The 25,913-nt window shown below is 48.4% G+C and overlaps 2 protein-coding genes across 9 annotated transcripts; one reads left to right on the top strand and one right to left on the bottom strand.

The window, feature by feature from the left end:
* The first annotated feature begins 1,807 nt into the window (after positions 1-1,807).
* Positions 1,808-16,791, top strand: LOC128768794 (ceramide transfer protein-like). Of its 7 annotated transcripts, XM_053881980.1 has the most exons (19): positions 1,810-2,035; positions 2,117-2,229; positions 5,071-5,205; positions 9,566-9,682; positions 9,764-9,829; positions 12,811-12,918; positions 12,981-13,116; positions 13,307-13,384; positions 13,475-13,632; positions 13,714-13,806; positions 13,875-13,961; positions 14,531-14,623; positions 14,751-14,798; positions 14,971-15,066; positions 15,146-15,278; positions 15,348-15,418; positions 15,481-15,609; positions 15,681-15,810; positions 15,874-16,791. In XM_053881980.1, exons 2-19 carry the CDS (start codon positions 2,119-2,121, stop codon positions 15,999-16,001), a joined length of 1,917 nt encoding a protein of 638 aa, XP_053737955.1. In that variant the 5' UTR covers positions 1,810-2,035; positions 2,117-2,118; the 3' UTR covers positions 16,002-16,791. The 7 variants fall into 7 exon arrangements, with proteins under 7 accessions (XP_053737964.1, XP_053737982.1, XP_053737991.1 ...); XM_053881989.1 differs by having other exon boundaries at positions 1,808-2,229; positions 12,984-13,116; XM_053881971.1 differs by having other exon boundaries at positions 1,809-2,229.
* On the bottom strand, positions 16,753-24,229 carry LOC128768785 (3-hydroxy-3-methylglutaryl-coenzyme A reductase-like). Of its 2 annotated transcripts, XR_008416281.1 has the most exons (21): positions 24,096-24,229; positions 22,862-23,042; positions 22,349-22,463; positions 22,192-22,279; positions 21,906-21,990; positions 20,988-21,093; positions 20,806-20,912; positions 20,633-20,752; positions 20,433-20,566; positions 20,115-20,359; positions 19,913-20,040; positions 19,608-19,802; positions 19,390-19,548; positions 18,715-18,872; positions 18,543-18,648; positions 18,128-18,298; positions 17,929-18,069; positions 17,712-17,870; positions 17,488-17,642; positions 17,108-17,418; positions 16,753-16,966 (listed from the first exon to the last, which is right to left on the bottom strand). XR_008416281.1 is itself a non-coding variant. In XM_053881955.1 (20 exons), the coding sequence occupies exons 2-20, from the start codon at positions 23,021-23,023 to the stop codon at positions 17,376-17,378; spliced, it is 2,577 nt and encodes an 858-aa protein (XP_053737930.1). In that variant the 5' UTR covers positions 23,024-23,042; positions 24,096-24,229; the 3' UTR covers positions 16,754-17,375. The 2 variants fall into 2 exon arrangements, 1 of the variants encoding a protein (XP_053737930.1); XM_053881955.1 differs by having other exon boundaries at positions 16,754-17,418.
* Between the last annotated feature and the right edge of the window lie 1,684 nt (positions 24,230-25,913).

A 25,913-nucleotide genomic window follows, 5' to 3' on the forward strand; every position in this document is an offset into this window, starting at 1 on the left:
GACGCCGTGATCCGTGCGGCCCAGGGAGGAAGTGATCTAATCACATTAGAGGCTGATCAGCCTTGACTGAGTCATGCAGCGCCAATCTGAATGAATCACCCATCCGCTAAGTCAGAGACCACTTGTGTGTCACCAAGATTTAATCTGCGGACCAGAGCTTATCACTCTGCAGGGTTTTCCATACACAGACCTGGAGCTTGTCAGTGTCCAGGGTCTGCCCCGCAGGGGAAGACCTCACTACTTCTCAAGACAAACTGAACTATCTTCTGGAGGTGGTTCTACTCTGAGTCTCTTCTGGATGACTGAGCTTCTCACTGTAAGAGAATCCCTGGAGGGCTACTCTAGTTCTCTGGGTTGCTACAAAATGACTGGTGACCACAGGCGAGAGGAGAAACCCACCAGAGAGCTCTTGCTTCTGGCTCAGCTCTTTCTTCACCACAAACTACTGTAGTCTTCATAACTGAAGACACGGCACAGATCTCCATCCTTCCTTCAAGCCCTCGAAACACCTGGTGAAGATCTCTTCTCCAACCTGGACATAACACTCCATTGCAATACACAGTGGAAATGCATGTCGAATATTTTATTTCAATTTGGTCTTGATCTAATCATTAACCTTGAACCACAACCACACGCACTATGTCTTCTAGTGAAAGTGAGTCAACTCAGCCGCGAGCCGAGTCTCCTTTCCCTCTCCGCAGGATTGTGTGGCTAATAGAAGTCTTGTGGTTTCTCAAGTTCCCAGGTCTCATGATCGCAGACTCACGCCACCCATGACACGGCTGAGCGCTCACCCCTCACCCATTTTCTATGAGTGAACGTCACACTGAGCCAGTGATCACAAGACCTCTGATAATCTATTACATGATCACATATGGAGTCAAAACGGAAACAAACTGCACATCAACATAATAGTTTTTACAGTGGAACTAACATGATACATCATACAACTCCCACACCTGCTGTTGTTTCAACATCTTTCATCATCAATAAACATATTGGTTTGGTCGCTCATCCTTCAACTTCAAGAGAGAGAAGCTCCGTTATCCAGTGGAGACTCAGAGAAGATTCTCTGCTCCTCCAGGAGAGTTGTTAGAATGTCTTGGGAGGTAGTGAGGTGTTCAACTGAGAGGAGACCCCAGGCCTGAACCAGGATCGTGTCTCCCCTTTGTCCTGCAGTGTTAAACTAAGAACTACTTATAGTATTTTTCAGACTTTATAGACGACATACTTCACCGCCTGAAACCCGTCTATAAACCCGTCTTTACCCGTCTTATTAAACTATGACAGCACAATTAAACACAATTAAGCTTGACATGGCATCAGAATCTGTTAAAACAACATCCTGTACATAGACATTTGGCTTTTACCTCAATGTTGCATCTGTTTTTTTTCTTTAATTCTCCTTTGACCTTGTCTTTCTTATTAAAGTTCTTGATTCTCATCTCTATTTATACTTGAACATCAAACATCAGGAAAATAACTCTTTAAGCACGTTTTATTGAATTAAATATAATTCTAATGTGTTTTCAATAAGAAATATGAATATTATTTTTCACTTGTGTTTTATATTATTCATACAATTAGAAATGTATACTAATTTCGTTTTTTCCATGTTAACAATTGTTGTCTGCATTTGAAGGTACAAAAAAGACAGATTGAAACGAGATAAATTCATAGTTTTATTTAGGTGAGGGGTTTTAAAAAAAACTATTTCGGGAGGGATGAACCGTCAGGGGGCGGAGCTTCACTCTAAATTAGGAAAAGGATTTGGTGACGTCAACACGGCCAGCGCCCCTGCGCACCAGAGCACGCGCTCAGACAGCAACAAGAAGAAGAAGAAGTAACAACATGGCGCAGAGCCGGACGCCTGTCACCCTCCTAACTAACTCCTACAGCGCCGCTACGCTCGTCTGACAGCCAAGGAAGGGTTGTGCCGGGCACCCGGAGCTCGCCGGAACACCCTCGACTCACTTCTGTGTCCTCTCGCGCGTGTTCTGGTTTCGACTGAAGGAGCGTCCGTTGACAGTTTTCGGTAACATGAGCGAGTCCGTTAGCTGCTGCTCACCTGTGTGCTAACCTCGCTGCTTCTTCAAACACCTCGCTCGCAACGTAGGCATGTCGGACAATCAGAGCTGGAATTCGTCCGGTTCCGACGAGGACCTGGAGCCCAGAGACGACCCCGGACATCCCGTTGGTATCTCGGAGTTCAGCGGAGTTCTCAGCAAGGTGAGTTCGCCCTCCTCCGCCTGGTCGGTGTCAACACTCCCCACGGGAATGTCGCCACCCGGTTCCGCTTGGTCCAGCCTATTTTGCAAGTTGGGTCTGTCGTTGTTTCTAGTCACCGGTGAGACGGTTAACCGCCCATTAGTTCAAGTTCGAGCACGCCTGACTCCCACACCTGTGGAACAGCTGTTTACACCTCAGGTCACCAAGGAGTCCCCCAGATCACCAGTGACAGTGGCTGTCAATAGTGGGGTGGCAGTGGCAACTCATTCAAACAACCAGGAAATGGCCAAGCGTCAAAGGGCGTTCGTGGTAACTACTGAAGTGAAGCAGTTATAATGATGATTTCACAGTTTAGTCTCAGTTCAACCAGTTCATCTTTGAACCAGAGCACACGCTGTGAAGTAGTGGATTGTGTTCATTTGTCACAACAAACAAAACTCCAATGCACTTGAAGACATGCTGATTCATAACCTTTTTGGAACATCCATTCATGAAATCTGGTATGAATCGCACCAGTCCTGTAACTCCCTTATCAAGATCCTTAAATTAGAAGCGTGTCAAAACTTCTTGCATGTGTTCCGATAAGTTACCAATCTGCTTCTTAGGGTTCCAAAATAGAATAGAAATGGAATGCCTTCAAGGTCGACCCAGAGCCTGGGTTTGTTCAGCTGATGCCTGACTGCGATGCTGTAGTGTATCAGCTTTTATCATAGTTATGAATTTATGACCATGCACTATTACGTGCTTATCAAATCGCAAAGCGCGATAAAGCTGTGTAATTGCAGGGTAACTCGTGGCTTCCTACTGAACTCAACAACCGTTTCTATTCTGAAAACCAAAACTGAATGTTTGATAGATTTTACTTATCTGAATCCAGTTCTATTTGATCTGTTAATCTGTGGTGAATTTTTCTCATTGTGGGACACTTTAATCTTAACACGTGTTATTCTCCATTTGTGAATCTCAATTCTATATATAAATCTAACATTTCGTTTATTCTGTTTTTCTTTCCTTTATTCTTATCAATGATACTCCATTTTAATTCACAATGGAAGTCTTCATACTGGAGTATTTTAATCCGCATTGGAGTCATTTAAGATTAATTTTAGTCTCACTTCTCATGTGTTTAATGAGTGTATACATGTATTTGTATCCACTTTGTTGCTGTATTTTCATCTAGTTTTACTTTATGAAATACTTCTCTTAAAATCGTGTATAATTATAGTGTATCAAAGAATAACTGAGACACAAATTTAGGTTTATATTTGTGTCCATATTTTAACAAATGTTGCACATTTTTGTGACTTGTGTTTCTTGGCCGTCTGCAGAAGAAATTGCTGAGGAAAATACATTTTTTTATGTGAAATGTGTATGCAAATTGAGTTCAGTCATTGCGTTTTCATCCCCAAATGATTCTACCTGATATGTTTTTAATTATTTGTATGCACAGGATGAATTATTGAAGCAACAGCGTGTCCACACAGTAATAACTAGTTTTTAGCATGCTACCTTTCATGGTTTGATGGACAAATTTTAAGGACTGTTTTGATGATGAATTCATCAAACGCACTTCTTTCAGCCATCTTTCTATTCCTAAGTAAACAAGCGTCTGTTTTCCGTTAGCACAGACGGCTAAGTCTCCAGCGAGACAAAGTCTTGATAACCTAGTTTGCCATATGTCCCCACGCACATGTGAAACTAGGCTTTTCTGGATAAATTAACTGCCGCGGCGGCAGCTTAAGCCCGACGGCCGGCTAATGTGAGCATAATCTTGGCGTGCGCTGCCAAAGCAGATTGCACGCTGACCTGCTAACATAGCATATTGTCCGATTAGATGGATCCTGGAAAACTCACCTGTTCGTTGACTCATGCTAAGCTCTGCGTCCGTGATATGACGTGTGTGGATGGATGTGTTGACACTCCTCCCTGCAGGCTGCACTCCAGGTCAGGTCTGAGAGAGCTGCGCCGAGAAAGAACACTGTCGCTGTCCATGGACACAGTCTTATGATGTACTATTGTCTTTGGGATGCATACTGGTCCGATACCGGGCTTGAGTACTTATACTCATGGAATGGCCACTGATCCCACTTTACAGCAGCGCACAGTTATTGAATGTCAGTTAATGACAATTTTGTAAAATTTGGAGGGCTGTTGTTCAAATAAAGATATTCATATGAAAAAAAACAAAAAACAACTGGTACACTGCTTGTTTTGGATAAAACTCTTTTCAGTGCATCCCTATGTATTATTAAGTTTATTGATGAACAGGTCAGTCCAAAGTATTTGTTTTTATCAGTGTACCCCCTGTCCATAAAATTAAAAATTTTTAACTACTCAAGTTGATATGTATCTAAAGTAACGTTCAAATATATATATTTTTCATTTATTTATTTTCTCTTTAGACTTTGTCTGCATTTTAGTTAATTTTGAGATATATTCTAATATGTATATATGTCTTCAGTTGTAGAGTTTGTCCAAGTTTCAATGTTTTTTACTTTACTTGTAAATGTGCATAAAAATGATTTAACTCCTGTTTGTTGTATTTCAATCTGTATTTCATTGTGTGTGTTTCACTTGGAAATCATTCTGTTTTATCGCTCTAAATCATAGCTCTCATTTTTTTTATTTTAGTTGTTTCCAAAGTACTTTAATGATTTTTTTAATAAATAATTTTGATGCATTTAATTTCTTTATTTGAAGCTTACGTCTGCTTTTATCTAAATGTTATTCACTTTGTGCTGAAATTATGATTCTCTAATACAAATGTTTTTATTAAAGAGCAGACATGTTTGTTTTTTTGTGTGTTTTCCTATGTCTTCACAATGTTTATATTGTTTTCAGTGGACGAACTACATCCACGGCTGGCAGGATCGTTGGGTGGTTCTCAAAAACAACACGCTAAGCTACTACAAGTCCCAGGATGAGACAGAGTACGGCTGCCGGGGTTCTCTCTGCCTCAGCAAAGCTGTCATTACTGTGAGTACAGCTGACGTTGTGACAACAGGCCTCGGTTCCTCTGGTTTGTTTTGTGTGGACAGTTTGCTTTCCGGTACACAGTTGGCTCTTTGTGTAATAGGAGTGATCTCACCACGTCTTACAAGAATGAGGGCTTGTGCAAGTCACCTGCGGACACGCTGCAATATCTGAATCCCTTAATGAGGATTTTTAAGTCTAGACTGCAACGATGATGCAAGATGGAATCCACGGTTGACAGTCTTGCTCAAGGTCTTCCCAGAACGTGAGCTGTTCTGACATGTCGGCGAAGAATGGTGATACCAAGAACACTCCTAATGTGGCAGACAGTGAAGTTGAATAAAACCTTCTGGACCAAGTTCCTCTTAGAGGCTCAGTAAGGTGTTTCTTTTAGAGTTATTTTCTGTAACTGACCTCGCCCAGTATGGACACGGGGACCTTCATCACGCTCTTGTTGGTTCTAGCTTGAGTATTTCAAGCCCTCGACCTTCCGGTTTAGAATTGAAATTAAAGTTATATTGTGTTAGATGGATGGTTTCCCCTGGCTTTTGTTTGACCAAAACAAATCCCAAATATTAGGATTCCACTGACTTTTTTATTGACTGTTGCGGCCCAAAGAAAAATCCAGATTTTGTGGCAGATTTTTTGTGAAAGTTGTGATCATTTCTAGTTCTGTAGCAACATAACAGGAAATGAGGACCGTTGCAATGCATATGTCAAAACATTTGTCAAATGTTTTGACATATGAACCTCTATGGTTGTCCTCCTCCTCTTCATCTCCTACATTCATGTCTGTCCTCATGCGTAACTTGGTCCCCAAAAGGAGGATGTCCCACTACAAGGTCATTTGAGGGGAAGACGGAACACATTGAGCCAAGAGGATGGAGATAACTCTTGACTGATCTCTCAAAGGGCGTCTTCCTACATAGTTTCTGTATCCAACACAGAGATTGTGATTCATATGTTCAGCTTCCACCATATGTCTCTCTTTAATCCTCCCCTCTTTCCTGGAATCAGCGTGACGCCAGAGACTCCTGATATTCTCATGCACTTTTCATCATTGTTTGTTGATCCGCTGCAGTTTTTTTTTCTTGCAAGATCATCTGATTGTGTCCCAAGTTAGGCTCGTGGACGTGTCAGGTGACCTGTTAGAGCCAGTACAAGATGCTTTCTGCAAAAGGCGTCTCATCATTAGAGCTCTGTCAGTGGAGGCGCAGAACATCTGGAAGTTAGCCTGAAGCAGTCTTCTGAAAGTTTATCCCGATCCATTACTAACGGAGCGGCGGGATTTCCTGAGGCCTGTTTTGGATCAATTGAGAGGAGAATTTGAGGTTGAGCTATGTCTTTTTCATCCCACGGAGAGTGACAGGACGACGTTTGGGCGTTTCCTTCGGACGTCTCCTCTTATCGTTGAGGTTTTCATGTGCAGCTGAAAAATAAAACCATGTGAAAGATTACCTCTGTTGAGAGGAAACCCCAGTTGACCCAATCATGGAGGAAAGATGATCTGGTCTGTGCTCTCACAGTTCTGCAGTTTCTCTTGATATGACAAGAGTCTCTTGGATCTTCCCTGAAGTTGTGTCAAAGAACGAACATGCCCAATTTCTTGATGCTCAACCAATGCTATTTTGTGGCACACCTCGTGATAGAATGCAAGTGGTGTCTGACTTGCAGATAACTTTGCTGGCAGTTTTTTAGTCAACCTAACTGTGATCAAGTGACAACAATGAGAAGATCAAAAATGCGTGTCTGTCTGAGAGCGCTCTGCGATGTCTTTAAAATCAGTCCTGCGTTATAGTCGTCCTTCTGATGTCTACGACTGTGAAACCGAGTGCAACAGGACTACATCCCACAAGGTCTTCCTGCTTACGTCAGCGCTGCTGTGTGCTCCGGCCCAGATTTATCCCCCATTTATTTTTGTGATTGTGTGCCAACCTCCTCAGGAGACTTGCGACTATAAATTGGGTCTGCGGTCACCTGAGTGTTCGCACTTGCGTTATTGGTCAATCGATAATATATAAATTACAACAACAATTGACTCAAACATCCTGGATTGAAATAATTATGGAAGTTGAGAGACAGCGAGCGGGTCAGGTAGTGGTTGCACTGACCTGTGGAAGCTCTGGAAATGACCAAATGTCTTCATTCAGGAAATGAGATCCTTCCTCAGTGCGTGCTTCTTCCGCTACAGCGGAGAGCTTTCTCAAAGGTCAAGAACCACATGCATCACTTGTCATTGTGTTGTTGTCTTGAACCCTCACCTCCAGATTACCATCTTTCCTTTCCTCGTGAGCGGTGACTCAATGTTTCCTCGAACCTATTTCAGTGTCCTGACTCTGCATGACGATGACACTTGCCCCGTACTGGGGTCCAAGACTTTGACAAAAGCTGCTCTGACTGTGCCTGTTTTGAGTCCTCTCACTTTTTTAGTACAGTACATCTTGCTGAGCCTCTGTCTTTGCCCCAGCATGACTTTCGAAAGCGACAGCTTGCTAAAGGGGAACTGTAGAAACATCAAGGTGCATCTTCCTGGCCAGTGATTCTGGTTGAGATCAATGTATTGTTTTAGTTGTTTGACTGGTCCAACAGATGAACCAAATCATTAAGCCTGATGATGGTATTAAAGTGTTCATTTCTGTTATAGATATGTTCAGTTGAACACTTTCCTCTTATGTCTCTTGTGCGTGTCACTTCTGCTACACTGGAGTTGTCATGGTACTAAATTGCAAACTCCATCGATTCCCAGGAAGACATTCCATTTTCAGTACCACTAGGTTTTGATCGAATTGAAAAACTGTCTGCAGGTAAATGATGTAATAAAGAAAATAATCAGAAAATAAAGAATTAAAAAAAGCAGTCAGCTATGAATGGTGGGTAGCTGATCCTCCTCTATGCTCTTCACCACAGCACTCTTTTATTTTTCGAAGCTTCAAGAGACTCATGATGTTTTGCAGAGTTGGCCAGCTGGTTTAGTTGCAGCTCGACTTTCCTCTGAATTGACCATGAAGACCAGGGTGCTGGTGTTGCTGTCTGCTTGGAGGAACGGGAGTAATGAAGCTGCGGCAAATCAGTGTTGTGTCCGGAGCTCTTGAGTATCGATGCTTTTATTGAAACGCTGACAACTTTACTCGTATGTCAGCTTAGTTCTGTTCCGTGGTGACAGTGTCTCCAAGTCGGAGACTTTACTTGTTGGTGAATGTATGGATGTTTAGTCTCATACTTTATCCTCCCACACGTACTGCCTTGATGGTCCTCTCTAACACGCTGACATGCCATTCAGTGAGAAACAACTCTACAACTATCTGTGTACCACTTGAGCTTCTCTCTTACCATGAACAAGTTGCTAGCTTTACACTGATGTATGTGCCTTCATTCATTCATGCATTCATATGCTAATTCTGATGTTGTCTCTCTACTGTCAGACCTGGGACACCTTTCATTCAGCTGGCAACACAGCTTCTGTGCTTGTGATTAAACCTGGGAAGATTAGTATCTCTGAGGAGAGCCACTGTGATAAATACCTTCAGACATTTAGCCCCTAGTCGCAGGCGAAGCCAGAACAGCTGCCTCACTTCGCAAGCTGAACCCCAAGGGACTGTGTGCGATAAGGTTCATCCTGCTAGCTTCCTTAAAAGGCCAGTGAGGGCCACCTCAGCTCCCGCTGGGCTGGGTCTTAAATCAAAGTAGCCTCAATTATCGCCTCCTGCCAGCAGCATCCGAGCAGCGGCGGCGGGAAGTGGTGTACGGACGTGTGTAATCTGGCCTTCGCAGTTGCATTTACCCAAGTCAGCTGTGGACTTGAAAAGAATTGTGCTCGCCCTCTTGTGTTCTAGTATGGTATCATGGACACCTTCTCAAAGACCGCTTCTGGTCAGATGGGCGGAGCATGAAGTAGCTTCATGTTGCAGGTTAGTGATGTTAGCTACAAAGAGGATACAACAGTTTGATGTGATCTCTGACATCCTCCACATTTGATTTGCTGACCGGTGACACAGAACTGACTGACAAATGTACGACAAGCTGAGGGAGTTAGTGGAAATGATCATCGTAGTTGTGTAAAATGTGAGATGAGATTGTCTTTAATGGTTTCGGGGCGGCGTGGAAACAGTCCTGATCTCAACCGGATCACTAAGCGCTCTCCTCAGTACGGCTGGGAATTGCCCCAGTTCTGCCATGACTATGAGTTGTGGTGCAGGTTTTGGTGAAAGAGTATGAAGCCGAGTCGCCTCAACTGAAGGTTAACAGTCATTTCCTTACACCATGCTAAACATAGACTACTAAATTAAGGAGACTTGTGAGTTTGACGTCTGGCATGTTGTTAGCTGTCACTTGGAATGCTTATTCAAATCCGTGTTCATTTCAGCCACATGAATTCGACGAGTGCCGTCTGGACATCAGCGTGAACGACAGCGTGTGGTACCTCCGAGCCCAAGACCCGGAGCACCGGCACCAGTGGATCGACTCCATCGAGCTGCACAGAGTGAGTCCCCGGACACTGAAGACGATCCTGAACGTGGGTCGCAGCGAATGACAATCAACCGTTGTTGTGTGTTTCCGTCAGAGTATCAGAGAGGGAAGGCGAGACAAGGGAGGAGTCCAGGGAACAGTAATCATCCCTCCACCTCTGGTTAGTCAGCAGAGCTTTGTTCTTAGCACCTCTTACATGTGTATCTTAGTTTAGGCTCAGCTAATCTGTGTGTGTGGTCACCTTAATCCCACCTGTTTGGCTGCGCGACACATGTGCAGGCTGTTAACACGGGACGTTATCTCAACCTTGTTCCAACAGTTGGCTCTAATCCTTCCTGACACACACACACGCTCAGATATCTAATGCAGAAACACTTCGGAAAACTCCACCCCGCAGCCAAACACGAGTGCTTGATGCACGAAATTCTCTCGCTGCATTAATGATGCTATAGCTGGACATGAAGTGACGCATCCCTGCATCCAGTGGTCTCCACCTCGCTCCTTTTCTTCGGCTTCCTCTTGTTGGATTTCTCCAGGCGTCGCCACAGCAGTTCCTGCACCTTCACCTTTCTCCATCCTTTACTAAACACCTGCATGTCCTCATTATACTCCACCCTCGTCGTCTCCACCCTGACTGCACTTCTCCACCTCCTTCATCTATGTCTGTCACTCTGATTGAACCAAATACTGATGTCACTCCCTCATCATCACGCTTCCTCTTGCCTGGCACTGTTCCTCAGCAAAATCACTATATCCTCCGCCAACATCATGCTCCGCAGGTAGGGCTGAACACTTGATGGAATTCCGATGGAAACCAGTGTTAATTTCAACAGACGAAACAAGACAAAGTATGGTTATCAACACCCTTCCCATGAATAAGATGAGACCAATGTGCCGTCTGGTACAGTGATCTACGGTGGCAGATGCTTTAACAGTAGCCTCATCTAAAGTTACACCCAGTATAATCATTGAAACAAACTGATGCCTTGCAGTGTATGTCTCCTTTAAGAAGGTGGAATGACGGGTAGAGGGACGTATATGTGTGTGTGTGTGTGTTGTGTGCTATGGTCCGTGAAGTGTGGCTGGCACGTGTATGCAATGCTCCTGTTGGGACTGCTGAAAAAGCCCAGTAAATCTGAGCAAGTGTGTCCTTTATGTCAACTGAATGAACAAACCTGTCTTCGCAATTAAATATAAAAGACTCAAATGTTTTGACAAAAACACAATGGAAACATGATGAATGGAAAATGTGTGAATGAGGATTTGTCAAAGCTGAGTTTTTTGGTGGTGCCGCTCTCTCATAGCAGCGTCTAACTTAGAAATCAACTTGTAGATGAATGTTCTCCATCTGTAAGAGCAGAAACAAAATCCCATTATGGTCTGCAACAGTTGCCACAGCTTTACTCTGCATGTGACTCGTGTGTGTGTGTGTGTGGGTGGATGCAGAAAACCCCCTCTCAGTCCCTCCTCCTGATCTGGTGTACATGAGTGACTCACCAGAGCAGGGTCTCATATCGGCCATCTTCACTCCCTCCCACCCTGACTCACCCGCTCACTCACTCTCTTTCCAAGAAGTCACCTCAGCTGTGACTCCATGGCGACGCAACAACACACACTCCTGATGTTGTGTGTGTGTGAGATACACTCCTGCACGTTGTGCAAGGCCGAGTGTGATCAGGGACTGTGAGGAGTCTTCTCTAGAGAGGTATGAGCTCGTATCTGGGTGGAGAAAGAGCTGAAGCAGGAGGCAAAGCCCTCCACTGACCCGGGTGGGTTTCTCCACTGGTCACTAGCTTCTACTCTTAGAGAGTAGAGAATTGAGGTGTTCATTTGGGAGGAGGCCCCTTGGCAGACAGAGATGAGTCTGGCTTCCCTTCTTGAGCTGCTGCCCCCGTAACCAGATCTCAAACTGGAGTCTAAGCAGCCTCAAGTGGAACCTTGGTTTCCATGGTGACAGCGCACAACTCCCGACACAATTGGAACGTGGCCTGATAAACTGTAATGACACTCAGGAGAGTAGTTAAACAAGTGCTCTCTGCCTCTGCAACCTGCACCAGTCGGGCCTCTCCGTCTCTTAGCATCAACCGGTGAGTTGCAGAACCACGCACGAGCTGTCCCGCTAATCTCCGTCGCCATGGCAACCGCAGGGCTGAAAGAGTTAACGGTGCAGACCTGAACCTTTTCCAGCTAGAAAATGGACCACCAGAGCCGGGGAAGCGGTGCTTTCAGCGGAAGCCACACAAGCTGCTGATGTCGTCGGTGTGTGGAGTCGAACGTTTTGCTAAAGGGCAGCCGCTGCCCCCTCGCGCTGCCTCATGCCAGTCAGGCGGTGTTACCCCCGGTCATTGACCGGCAGTTACCTCTGCACCTCCGCTGGGTCTCTGCTGCCCTCTGGTGGTCAAACAAGGAGCAAGCGGGATCTATCACTCTGTTACATAAGAAGGAGCACAACATTTACATGCTGTGACGTGTTGCCATGGTTACAGAGACTCTGTTGGTTTAGTCTGACCATGACTTCCTCTCCACTGCAATGTCACCCGAGTTCAAACCGGATTATGCTTGTGACGCTTCAAGACTGCGTTTAATTGACGATTGTTGCCGCGCAGGAAGGATGCTGTTTTCACATGACGCTCATTCTATGGGCTGAAACCGTTTTCAAGACGTTTTTTTCATGCAATCAATGAAGAATTGGACAGATATTGAACAATTCATCCCGCAATTACTCATCCAAATTAAAATTCTGAATGATTGTAGCTGTCTTTGGTCTAATCCAACAAGGTTCCAGGATCAGACATTAAACTGCAACGATCCATAGACTCTATTGATCCACTGTGGGACATTATCGAGCGGCGACAGAAACCATCTGGAGGGGTGCAGTGTTTGGGCCACCTCCACCTTCCCCAGCCCAGACCCGTGGCCCGCTGAGGTTGGCTGCCCTGCTGTCCCTGCTGAACCTGTGGGAACGAAACCAAGTGTCTGTGCTTTGTTATTGTGGTGTTCAATGTTGAGAAAGCCTCTCTCTGCGTGGCATCTTCCTCTGCAGCGGGCCAGAGAACAAACTCTTCCACTGCTTCGACCAGCCCATCAGCCGCTGGGATTCTGACCCGGTGCCGTGATCGTTAATCCACGTGTCATTCACAGGTGGACTCCGGGTACGGGTCCGAGTCCAGCCTGCGGCGACACGGCTCCATGCTGTCTCTGACCTCAGCCGCCAGCGGTTACTCCGCCACCTCCACCTCCTCCTTCAAGGTGGGTTCTGGCCTCCGCCGGGGGGTCGGTCCCGGCTCCTTACCTGTGTGTCGTGCTTCCAGAAGGGCCACAGTCTGAGGGAGAAGCTGGCAGAGATGGAGACCTTCAGGGACATCCTGTGTCGGCAGGTGGACACACTGCAGAAGTACTTTGACGGCTGCGCCGACGCTTCCAAGGACGAGCTGCAGAGAGACAGAAGTGAGTGTCGGACCTCTCGGCCCGGGTGACCTGCTGTATGAAGACCGGCTTTTGTTCTGCTCTTCCTCCCTCGCCCCCTGCTGGAGATGAAACCAGACCATTGTGTGCTGGCGAGCCACTGGCTCCGCTGCAGCCGCCTGGCACTCGCACCGCCTCGCTCGCTCTCACCGCTCCTCCTCTGTCGTTGCAGTGGTGGAGGACGATGAAGACGACTTCCCAAGCACGCGCGGCGACTTCCTTCACAACAACAATGGCAGCAAGGAGAAACGTGAGTGAAGAAGACGCAACGTTTAACTAGAGTGACGGTGGGTGAGATTCTAGCCCTGAAAAGCTGTCTCCTCTTCGCGGGCCCCTCCAGTGTTTCAGCCGTTCAGCCAGCGAGAAGTGAACTACATCGACTTCAAGGGAGAAGCCATCACCTTCAAAGCTACCACGGCAGGAATCCTGGCCACTCTGTCGCACTGCATCGAGCTGATGGTGAAACGGGAGGACAGCTGGCAGAAGAGACTGGACAAGGTGGGATCGGAACCCATGACCCCTCCCACACCCCCCGACACTGAAGTCCCCGAGTGTGAAGTGCTGGCTCTGTGTCCGCAGGAGGTGGAGAAGAGGCGGAGGATGGAGGACAGCTACAAGTCCGCTCTGAATGAGCTGAAGAAGAAGTCTCACTTCCACGGCCCGGACTACGAGGTGACCCCTCCCTCGCTCCCTGCTGACCCCAACCTGCTGGACCTTGCTAACCTCCTGCTGCTCCCCAGGAGGGGCCAAACAGTCTCATCAACGAGGACGAATTCTTTGACGCCGTGGAAGCCGCTCTGGACCGGCAGGACAAGATCGAAGAGCAGGTTTCAGACTGTTCATCTTCAAATTCCTTATTGAAACAGAGGAGATGTGATGCTTAGATACGCTTTTATGATTTTCATTTATAGTTTTGTTTTTGCTTTTATTTATTGAGTTTTATGCTTCTTTTATAAGTCAAATATAGTTTTACTTTGGTCCAGAAACAGATTTATTTTTAACAATATAAATATAATAAATATTAGATAAACATTGTAGATATAAGATGTTTGTTTGTTGAAGTAAAAACGGATGAATACATTTAGTAAGGACACATCATATTGAATATTTGTGAACATTTTAGTTTAAATTCCTGAATTATGGGTTGTAGTTAATAATATTGTGCTGCTTGTAAGAAACAAGCAAAGATGGGAAACCTTCAGAAATTATTCTGAATAAACCTGATGACAACAGTTCAACATTCATGAGAATGTGACTGGATAGGATTACTGCTTTTTAGTGACGTTTCCTTCCATTTCTATAAGTAAAATTAGTTTTTATTTCCTTCATTAATCATTGATGAACTGAGTTGAAGCTCTAGTCTCATGAGATCAACCTTCATCATCCTCTTCCTCAGTGTCAGACAGAGAAGTCCCGAGTCCTGAGGTCCAGTCCGGTTCCGGCAGGAGATGTCTACTCCAGCTCCGGGTCTCACCGCTTCTCTGAAGAGGTGAAAGCGCCAGCCATCATCATCATCATCATCTTCATCTTCATCACCCCCTCCTGTGTGCCGCCTCATCTCACGCTTCAGTTTCTCACCTCATTTTCCTTCTGTTCTTCTCCCGTTCATCACGTAGCTTCACGGTCAGTTGTCTCCTCACGACGTCCACAGATTCAGCTCTGAGGTAACTCGACGTTGGTTTTGTATTGGTCCCGTGACGGTGAAGCTACGACCCCTCATCAACTTCCTGTCCCTGTCGGCCATCTTGCCTGAGATCCCTTTCCCTCCTCTGTCAACTTGGACTCAGCGAACGCGCCCCGGTGTCTGTGAGTCATGGGTGTCTGCCGTGTCTGCAGGTGGAGGAGATGGTGCAGAGCCACATGACCTACTCGCTGCAGGACGTCGGTGGAGACGCCAACTGGCAGCTGGTGGTGGAGGAGGGAGAGATGAAGGTGCCTGTTCATCCACTGGCTCCTGCCTGAGAGGCTGCAGCTGCTCCTCGCCGTGCACTCAGCTGTGGTCGTGTTGCAGGTGTACCGGCGGGAGGTGGAGGAGAACGGCATCGTGTTGGACCCGCTGAAGGCCACGCACTCGGTCAAGGGCGTCACTGGTCGTGAGGTCTGCCACTACTTTTGGGACACGGCCTACCGCAACGACTGGGAGAGTAAGTCCCCCCCAAAGTGCCTCCGTCTGTTGTGAAAGCTTCTGACACGGCGGCGTCTTTGTCCTGCAGCCACCATCGAGAACTTCAACGTGGTGGAGACGCTGTCGGACAACGCCGTGATCATCTATCAGACGCACAAGGTGAGCGCTGCCGCAGCGACCTGCGCGAGTCCTCCAGGTCTGACTTGACTCTCTGGTCTCAGCGCGTGTGGCCAGCGTCTCAGCGGGACGTCCTGTACCTGTCTGCCATGAGGAAGATGGCCGCCGACAACGAGAGTGACCCAGACACCTGGCTGGTCTGCAACTTCTCCGTGGACCACAATGAGGCGCAGGTGAGCCTGAATTCTCCTTCCCCCCCAGTTCTGAAAGGCCACTGATCTCTAACTGGTCTTCACCACTGCAGCCCAGCAACCGCTGCGTCCGTGCCAAAATCAACATCGCCATGATCTGCCAGACTCTGGTCAGCCCACCGGAGGGCGACAGAGAGCTCAGCAGGGACAACGTCCTGTGTAAGATCACATACGTGGCCAACGGTGAGTGAGTCGGCAGAGGACAGGAGGGTGAGGTCTGTGGTTCAACTCCCTCTCCCCCTCCAGTGAACCCGGGTGGCTGGGCTCCGGCCTCGGTGCTGCGGGCCGTGGCCAAGAGGGAGTACCCCAAGTTCCTGAAGCGCTTCACCTCCTACGTGCAGGACAAGACGGCCGGCAAGCCCATCCTGTTCTGATCACATGACGGCCAGGAGCGTATCAAACGTGTTGTGAATGAACTCTGTAGACCTCATTTGTTCTCCTGACCGAGGAGGGGCAGCCACCCCAGCCTGACCCTGATGACCTCGGGCGTCGTCTCTGATGAAGCCGCGGCAGTGCTGACGGAACGACCGCGGGAGTGTACATAGTTCAGGTCTGTTGCCGCGGAGACGCTCAAGCACCTAGTCAAGTGCCTGGTTCAGCTGCAGCTGAGGTCAGCCGTGGCGACCAGATGACACACGAGTGACACGCTCACAAAAGAAATCTCATTTCATCATGAATTTGCTGACACTCCGACGGAGGAACGTTTGATTTTGACTTGAATGAGTTACCTGGTTTAGAATAATACACATTCACTTCTGTCTGAGTTGGTGTTGCATTAGACAGACTTTAGGACCCTGGGGACACCTGTTCTGACTCCCACAATCTCAGATTCTAATTTAAAAGTCTTAATGTACAGAGCTGAGTCATAGATGAAATCCAGATTACAGGCCAGCTGTGAACCACAGTCAGGATTAAATGACTCAGCTGTTGCTACTCGACTGGTCACCCACTCGGTGAAAGTGCGTTGAGAGAAACTGGCTTGTGTTGAGATTAAGAGCTGAGTTGCTTTGAGAGACTCGTGAGTGGGTCGTTTCCGTGCGCAGCATGAGGTGAAGGACAACGTGACGCAGGTGAAACTCCTCGAGTGGAAAATGCTGAAAATCTTCTCACCCAGTCGCAAATGTCATCAGAAATTGTAAATAAAGTTTGTTGATAGCAAACGTGTGACGGTGGATTGATGAGCAACAAAAGACAGAAGATGCATGTCGTCGTCTTGTATTAAACACAAGAATGTAGAATTGGTTATTCTAGCGCACCAGTCCAGCTCACAAGTGGCCGAAGCGTCCTGACAACGGCGACTCCACTTGTTACCATGGAAACCCCTCGGCAGTCAGACGGACTAAAACAGAACGTTAAAAACAACAAAAACATTGCAGACAAAAAGACTTCAGTGAGTTCAACAGTTGTGCAAAAACAAGCGTTGCTGAGCGACTGTTAGCTTGTGCGCTAACAGACGGTAATTTACCCTCCCAAAATGTACCTTTGGTTTTATTCATCAACACCACCACCTCCAGTCTGACGTTTCCATGGCAACGTGAAGTCGATTGGAAGGTGCAACACTGACGACGCTAGCCACAACAGCTAACATTCGCGAGTGCAAGTTAGGCAACAGAGAAAGATGTGAGTCCGAGTGTTCAGGCCACAGTGCAGGTGCGGGTTCCCGGCCGAGGTCGGACGATAAGTTGGCACAAATAAATAATGTCTGGCGCCACTTGCAAGGACGCCGCACTCTCTTCCGGGTCGTCCTGTCACGTGGTATGCTCCGACGTCAATGTCAAGCTAGTTTTGGACCTGAGAGCAGAACTTGAGTCACAAGGTTTGTTGGATCGACTGGTGGAGAACTTACAAGGTGGGTCGGACCTGTTGTGGGTCAGGTGACTCTTCACGAGGTGTCCGGCGGCGAGCGCAGCCATCAGCGAGAGCTCGCCGGCCAGGACCGTCGCACAGACAATTTGGGCCAGCTGCCGGGCGTTTTCTCCAGGGCCCTGTGTGGTGGACCCTTGGACCCCCAGCATCTGAGGACCAGAACGTGTGGAGAGTTTCACAACACGGCCAGGAGCCACGGTGAGCGGGACACGCCGTACCTGCAGGCAGGACTGCTGCGGTGGCAGGTTGGTCCCTCCCCCCACGGTTCCCAGCTCGATCGACGGCATGGTGCAGCTGATGTGGAGGTCGTCCCCGTCCGGACCGGTGGCCTCCATCTGAGTGATGCAGTTAGAACTCCCCACTGTCTGGGCCGGGTCCTGAGGGGAGGAGCTGGGTCAGAACGCCGCAGAACACCGAGCCAAGCTGGCAACTCACTTGTCCGCAGGCGATGAAGATGGCAGCGACCACGTTAGCGGCATGAGCATTGAAGCCCCCGACGCTGCCCGCCACGGCAGAACCGACCAGGTTCTTGTTGATGTTGAGCTCCACCATTGCTGCCGTCGTGCTCTTGAGCACCTGAGGCATAAAGGGGTCGGTCACCTCTTTGTTATCGCACATGTCTCTGGTCTCTCACCTCTCGGACCACCCTCCCGGGCACCGTGGCCTCGCTGACCACAGACTTCCCGCGGCCCAGGATCCAGTTGACGGCAGCCGCCTTCTTGTCGGTGCAGAAGTTCCCGCTGAGGGAGAGAACCTGGAGGTCCGGGAACTGGACCTGCAGTCGCTGCAGAGCCTGCTCGCTGCCCTGAGGGACCAAGAACAGGGATCAGATCACTCACTGATCTGGTTCATGTGGGTTCACAAAGGAACCGACAAGTTCCCTCTGACGCCCCCAGCTGGTCACAAAGGGTCATGGTAAAGGTTTCAATGGTGGCTGGTCAGTGTGGGTCAAACCCTCCAACACTCCACAGCTCCCATGTCAGAGTGTGGAGCTGAACAACAGAGAGCACCACCAAATGATCAGTCATTGAAGAAGGAACCTGGAGCACCTTGGAGATCATGTTCATGCCCATGGCGTCTCCGGTCTGACAGTGGAAGCGGATGTAAAGGTTCCGTCCGGCCAGAGTGACCAGCAGCTTCTCCAGGCGGGCAAACCTGAAAGAACCACAGATGTTAACCATCCGTCCATCCAGTCCAGTGCAGTGCAGTCCAGCGCCTCACCTGCTGGTGCTGTCGAAGGACTCCTTGATCGTCTGGAAGCCCTCACAGCTCTCCAGCCACACTTTGACCTCTGCAGCGCGGCACGCTGAGGGCAGCCGGACCAACGGGCCCCGGGTCATGCTGTCGGCAAGGATCCTGCTGCGACACCCCCCACTCATCTGCATGTGGAAGACCAGAGAGCTGGTCAGTGTTGCAGCTGAGACGGAGACAGGCAGAGGAGCAGAGAGACAGATGGAGAACGACAGGTGGAGGTGCAGAGAGACAGGAGGAGGGAGAGAGCTACAGGTGGAGGTGGAGAACAACAGGTGGAGGAGCAGAGCGACAGGTGGAGGTGCAGAGAGACAAGTGGAGGGGAGGAGAGACAGGTGGATGTGGAGAACGACAAGTGGAGGTGCAGAGAGACAAGTGGAGGGGGAGAACGACAGGTGGAGGTGGAGAACAACAGGTGGAGGTGCAGAGAGACAAGTGGAGGGGAGGAGAGACTGGTGGAGGTGGAGAACGACAGGTGGAGGTGGAGAACAACAGGTGGAGGTGCAGAGAGACAAGTGGAGGGGAGGAGAGACTGGTGGAGGTGGAGAACGACAGGTGGAGGTGCAGAGTGACGGGTGGAGGTGGAGAACGACAGGTGGAGGGCAAGAGAGAGTGGTGGAGGGGAAGAGAGACAGGCGAACTCACGGAAAGTGCCCTGCAGCCACGGTTGGTGCTGGCCACCAGGCAGCCCTCCGTCGTCGCCATGGGAACATAAAACTGCTGGTCCTCCAGGAGCAGTGGTCCAGCCACTCCGACCGGCACCGGCATGAACCCGATGACGTTCTCGCAGCACGTCCCCATCACCTGCAGACACACCACATTGACCCACTGACCGCAGGGGACCGCTGCAGCAGGACTCTCACCTTGGCGTAGTCGTAGTTTCTGTACGGCAGAGAATCCAGAGCCGAGGCCACCGGTAGCTTCGGGGACAGCAGACTCCTCCGGATGGCGACGCCTCGCTCTGGACTCTCCAGAACCGACTCCAGCTTGTAGTTGAGGATGTTCCGGGACTCCACCAGATTCATCACCTCGACGTCGCTGAGGCTGGCGGCTCCTCGCTGCAGACACAGAGGAAGGGTTTCAGGTTGAGGAATCAAAGACTCAAGCATCAGAGCCACGAGCTCTAGAGGCAGGAAGTCCGGACAGACAGCTGAGGAGCAATCTTCACCTGCGGGTCGGCGAGGATCTTGACACACTCCTGCAAACTCCTCGGCTCTGAGCTCTGACTCGCTGCTGGACACTCAACGCTGGCGGCGTCCTCCCCGACTCGTGTGGACGGAGGAGGAGTTATGTCTTCTGCAGATCGTGTGACAGCACTTAAAAAGAGAAGGTCCACACGGATCTTTGTTCGACCGGACTCTGAGCCTCACCTGGGAGCTCCGTGTGTGCAGCTGAGGGTCTGCTGCTGGAGGCAGCGGGGCTTGGAGACTTCAGGGCTGAGGCCTCACCCCAGCCGCAGCAGCTGTCGGACCCTCGCAGCTTCAGCGCCGGAGACGAGCTTATGATGGGACTCTTGATGGACAGAGACGTCTCCGTCTCCGCCTGCTCGAAGAAGACGTACTTGACGGCGAGCAGCAGAGCCAGGGCCAGAGTGATGAGCTGCTCCAGGTCCATGCTGAGGGACACCACAGAGTTGCTATGGACCACGGGTCACACACGTAGAAATGTACTGCTGTCGACTCACGCACCTGTTGAGCTGCAGAGGCCACTTGGCTCCACCTGACTCCAGCCTCGGCTCCATGGGTCCATCCACTGTCCGGTTCTGACCCGGATACTCAGCGGCAAGTCGGGCGTGAGCGTGGACCAGCGCCAGGCCGAGAGACTGAAATCCAAATGTGCAGCTGAGCGCAGGAGTTCCTCAGTTCTCAGAGCCTCACCAGGGTCTCACCATGATCATCTTGACTCTCTGGGTCACAGGGTTGGGCTTGTTGTCCTCTTCCTCCTCCAGCACTCGGGCAAAGTGGCTCAGCTGCCAGATGGGTCGACCTTCCCGGCTCTCCCTGGAGAGCTGCCACACAGACGTGAGCCAATGCTCTCATGGCTGTGAAGAAACCTTCTTACCTCCAGGACTAGTGACACACAGGCTGGGAAGAAGGTCATGAAGACGAAGTAGTTGGCCAACACTGACATGCAGCTGAAGCAGCACATGATCTCCAGCTGAGGAACACCTGGACACAGGAGCGAGGACTGTTACTGTTGGTGGCTGCACAGCACCAACAGCTGTTGAAGGTGGACTCATCTACCTGACATGGTACCGATCCCGATGACCAGACACTCCACCAGGGCGTCCAGGGTGAAGGTGGGACCCAGGATGGCCATTCCCTTTGAGATGTTCTCCCTCACCTCCTCCTGCACAGCAGAACACAACCAGTGTCATCCAACTCCACAAAGGTTGACACACTTCAGAAAAGTTTGTGTGCGACCCCAGAATATGTAAATACAGGCGACACTCTCTTCTACAGACACCAGATGACTTGCTCTTCAGAAACAAGCTGGATCCAATAGTTTTACACGGTAGCACCTGTGCAGTCTCATCTGATTCAACTCTGAGTCACTGACTAGGACCCACGACTATCAAGTCCAAGCAACTGACAGAGAGACCGGAGGTGGTGGACGAGCAGGGAGACTGGAGGACATGCAGGGAAACATGTAGAGGTGAAGAGAGTGGTGGGTGTGAAGAGAAACTTGGAGTGATAAAAAGATCCCAAAAGTAAAGAAGCACCTGCGTGGTCTCACATGAGATTCAACAGTGAGTCACGGAACTGCATCCACTGACCTGGGCTGACTATTATCGAGTCGTACAGCAGCTGCCAAGACAGACCAGTGGCTGTGTACGTGACGAGAGACTCACTGACAGGGAAATTAAAAGTAAAGGAGCACCTGCGTGGTCTCACATTAGATTCAAGAGTGAGTCACCAAACTGCTTCCACTGACTTGGACTCACAGCCATGGAGTCCTACAGCAGCTGGAGGAGTGAACCCTGCTTGTTTTTGAGGTCTCATAAGTGTGGTTATGTTGGTGTCCAGCCGATGCTGCTCTGATACAGTCATGACACCAGAATTCATCTCATGCATCCTCTTCTGACCTGACCTGACCTGACCCTTGGAGCACTGCAGTATGATCATCGCGTAGCTTCGGGGATAGACTGCCACAGGTGTTACCTGAGAGTTGGAGCTGAGGGCGAACTTGGCCAGCGTGCAGGCCTTCGACAGGTCGATGAGCAGGAGGAAGAACGGCAGCGCCTCACTGTCAGAGAAACATCAACAGTTAACCGTGGTCTCGCAGGCCATCGGAACATCAGGGTCACCACACCGAGACCTTCACCATGAATAACTGACAGAACATTTCAGCAGAAACTGGCTTGGCCTGAGCAGCAGCTGAATGTGCAGCGCCAGAATCGCTGCTGTTCTGTGCAGTGCCAGAATGTGTGCTGATTCTTGAACTTACTTGAGGCCAGTCAGCTCTCTCCCGAAGAAGTGGATGACGACGGTGCTGAACACAAAACTGGAAAACAAAGCGAACAAGCCCGCGATGCCTGGAGGACGGAAGAACAAATGAGCTTCAAGATGCCACATGCAGCCTGGCACTCGTCCAGCACACTGACCCAAGATGTACTTGGAGCCCAGCTGTCGAAGGTTCTTGAACTGGAAGTAGATGTAAACAATGGCAACGCAGCGAGTGATGGTGAGGATGATGACGTCACTGCTGTGGGTTTTCACCTGGAGAGGGAATCACGGAGGAGATAAGGTGACCCGATAAAAACGAGGTGACATTCCGGCCAAGAGATTTGGACGTGCGTGTCACCTAAAACACAAAACCTCACATCGCTGCCAGAAAAGGGATTCCATGTTCACATTGCAGAAAAGTAAATCAGAGATTGAAAGTGTTGACGGATCTCATAACTGCAGATAAAGCAACCAGGTTCAAAATGTGTGACAAAGAAAAACAGTGCCAATACCATCCCACAATTGAAAAGCTTGAACACAGTGACAGTTGTTTCTGGGAACCACTTATGCTGACTGTCATTAAAAACAGGAGTTATCTCAGCTATTTACACGCCGTTGATGTCTTCAAACACGGAACAAAGTGGACCATCGGGCTCATGCTGAATACTCACCTCCTCCACTTTGGGACAGTCATTCCAGCTGCACACCTGACTGCTGGAGGTCAGACTGTTCATGGATACGAGGCAGACAGTCAAGGCCAGCGTGCCTATTATTACCTCCCAGGGGTGGGCGGCCACCAGCAGACCGTGCTGCCGGAACAGCCGGGACAACATCTTCTCTGGTTCTCTTCAGCTGTGGACCAAAAAGTACAAGTTAGATGGGTTTTACTTGTGAACATGATGTCGACGTTAACACAAACCTGCACACAAGACAAGCTTCAAGAATGTTCTGTTGATCACACACAAGCAGACTCCACTCATTTGAAATATAAAGTGACATATACATCTTTTTCCAATTACCTTTTAAGAGTGTACTTCATGCTAAAACCGTGTATTGTATTGTTTTGAGTGACAGCTAATAATAATAACACTATAAATACTAACACAACCTTTAGAAATGGACAGTGAATTCTCCCATTTATCGGCTAGTGATTCACATACTAGCTCAAATGACCAGGGCAAGCTCTCCTCCACTCTGCACTGTCCCATGCACACTGTTGGGATGCTTCACTGCAATTTCCATTTGATCACTTCATTTTTATCTTACATTTTGTGTTTGTAACAGTCTTCTGCTACTTGGCTGATACATTTCAATTCTCGAGTTGGAGATCTAAATCCATCCATGTATCTACTCGTCACTACTGACGTGCATGTCCACGCTCCACCAGATTTTACGATGGATTTCAACTGTATATTCTATGATATATGCTAGAACATACAACACAATACAATGATTCTGCGTTGAATTATAAGACACAACTTAATAGCTCTGTACTTGAGTGTAATATACCAGACGATGAGTGAAGTCGGGGGTAAGTGACTCACACAAACCTTTGGCGTTGTTAACCGCGAGCATTGGTTTAGTTCAGCTCACGAAAAAAACGATATTGTAGGGACGTGGTCTTAAAATAGCACAATGTCGTAGCCCGACCGCATTGCTACATTCACTCCCGAACGCGAAATGTATTGTACAGACGTCGGCACGGTGGTATTCGTGAGATTACGTTTGGTGTTGAGTTGAATAACAGACATTTAGCTCCACAAAAGAGCGTGTTTAACCGGCACTGGCGACCTTCTGTAGCAAATAGCATTAGCCGTTTCACGCGTTACTCGTACACGTAACGACATAGTTACGCTCACTGGCGCTTTAAAATACCACAAAGACAATAAGATATAAGCGACTCACTCCCAGATATTGGTGGCTGTTCGGTCAGGCGGGCATCTTCAAGATGTTCCGTCCACAAGCTCGTTATTGATTTATTACGACGAACAATGGCGTACCGGAAGTGATGACCGACCAACGCCTGAGCTGTCATGAAGCTAAGGGGCGGGGCGGCGTTCCTCTACGGTTGTAGGCGCTCAGCTTGAGTCTGTTAAAGTACTACCGCCACCAGCAGGCTGGAATGAGGATTACACTTAAAATCATCGCAGTGTATCAGTCACTTTCGTTATGACATGATTTTAATTAACGAGCTGAGCGGAGATCAAATCGGTTTTAATCCATTTAAAGTCCTTTTAAAAGAAAAGGTGTCAATAAATGTGCTTCAGACCATAATTTTGGAGCATTTTTTTCTTATTTGTGCATTATGATTGGAGTACAAAAGGGAAATGAGTGAATAATACCTGCAGTCATTTTATTCTACGAATACACGATCAGGAGGCAGCAGCTACACTAAAGAGGTGATCCAGGTCAACAAAGAGACGTCATATATGCGCTCACATTTCTGCTTGTATTTGGTATGGAGGACGCAGGAGAGCGGCGCAAGAGCTGGGAGGAAGACGCAGATAATGCGCAGTAAATTCAAGAGCATCTGACAGCAGCAGGACACTGTTCTTTAACTAGTTATGTTTACCAGTGTCAGGCAGGAAACGTCTTGAAAATGACTTGACAAAACCAGCTGCAAATTATTTTCCTTTGTCCCGTAACACAATATTGAAATTGATTTTTTTGCATTTTGAGGTTCTGCAGGGTGCATTATTTTGATTCATGGAATAATAGCAGAGGCACCACTGTGTTAGGAAAAGGATGAATGTGTAGGTTAAAAAGTAGAAAGATTTGAAATAACAGCTACAACAGCTTTGTTGGCCATGACAAACTTTATGATATGTACTGTACCGTGCCCTGGTCAGGTGAGGGAACTCTCAAATGTGAACGCGGCCCCTCCCTTCTCCATACACCCAATGGCATGTCCTCCTCACAAAAGAGGCAGTCACCGTCCCGGGACGTGTTCCAAAACAAATGTACACGATTCCTCCTGAAACCGAGCTTCAACGCAGCACAGAGTTAATCTGATTTCAAACTTCTTCCGTGGCTCTGACAAGCTCAGATGACTTCAACCATGAGTTTCTCATTCATCCCCGATAATGAGTCGAGGCTCCGCAGTGATTAAGAGGAAACAAGTCCAACTCTGTCCTCCTGAGGGAGGGGGGGCGGGAGGCGGGTGAAGATGGTGGTGAAGAGGGGTGTCCAAACCCTTTCACAGAGGCCCATTGTGATGAGGCAGACGTGTGTGGGGGTCAACTGCTCACCTGGGCTTCTTTAAACCATGGAAACTGAAGGCAACTCCACTGCTTCGTCACAAGCCACAGTTGACACGTCTTCAGAGGAAACAAAGCTAAACAGTCGCCCACAGCTTTTAAGAACATTTGAAAAAACACAGACATGGTTGCTCTGTCAAATGAAACCAGCTCTCAGCAAAGTAGTCTTAAATTCTATATTTTATTGATGCTAAAAGTGGGGAGGTATGCTTAACGTTTACTTTTTAATTCCTACTGGAAAGACCAAGAACTTTAATACGAAAACTTTTACTTCAGTACTCAAATTACTTCTTTCACAAGTACTAATACTAGTACAAATGGGTGGACTCATTTAGTTTTTCACTTTCTTGTCATGAATTTTTTTAAAACAGCAAAGGGAACAAAGAGACATCAGTGTACTAAAATCAGAAATTCATTTTCAACTGGAAAGCGCATCAGCAGACGAGCAACTACACCACTTGACAGA

This window comes from Synchiropus splendidus, chromosome 1, assembly GCF_027744825.2.
Source record: "Synchiropus splendidus isolate RoL2022-P1 chromosome 1, RoL_Sspl_1.0, whole genome shotgun sequence".
In the NCBI taxonomy this organism is placed as follows: domain Eukaryota; kingdom Metazoa; phylum Chordata; class Actinopteri; order Syngnathiformes; family Callionymidae; genus Synchiropus; species Synchiropus splendidus.

Coding starts and splice junctions, on each gene's coding strand:
- LOC128768794 (XM_053881971.1), top strand. CDS start 2,119: ATGTCGGACAATCAGAGCTGGAATTCGTCCGGTTCCGACGAGGACCTG. Junction 13,807..13,874: donor TCCACGGCCCGGACTACGAG/GTGACCCCTCCC, acceptor GCTGCTCCCCAG/GAGGGGCCAAACAGTCTCAT. Junction 14,799..14,970: donor TCCACAGATTCAGCTCTGAG/GTAACTCGACGT, acceptor CCGTGTCTGCAG/GTGGAGGAGATGGTGCAGAG.
- LOC128768785 (XM_053881955.1), bottom strand. CDS start 23,023: ATGTTGTCCCGGCTGTTCCGGCAGCACGGTCTGCTGGTGGCCGCCCAC. Junction 18,873..19,389: donor GTGGCTGCAGGGCACTTTCC/GTGAGTTCGCCT, acceptor TTCCACATGCAG/ATGAGTGGGGGGTGTCGCAG. Junction 18,649..18,714: donor TCCTTCGACAGCACCAGCAG/GTGAGGCGCTGG, acceptor TGGTTCTTTCAG/GTTTGCCCGCCTGGAGAAGC.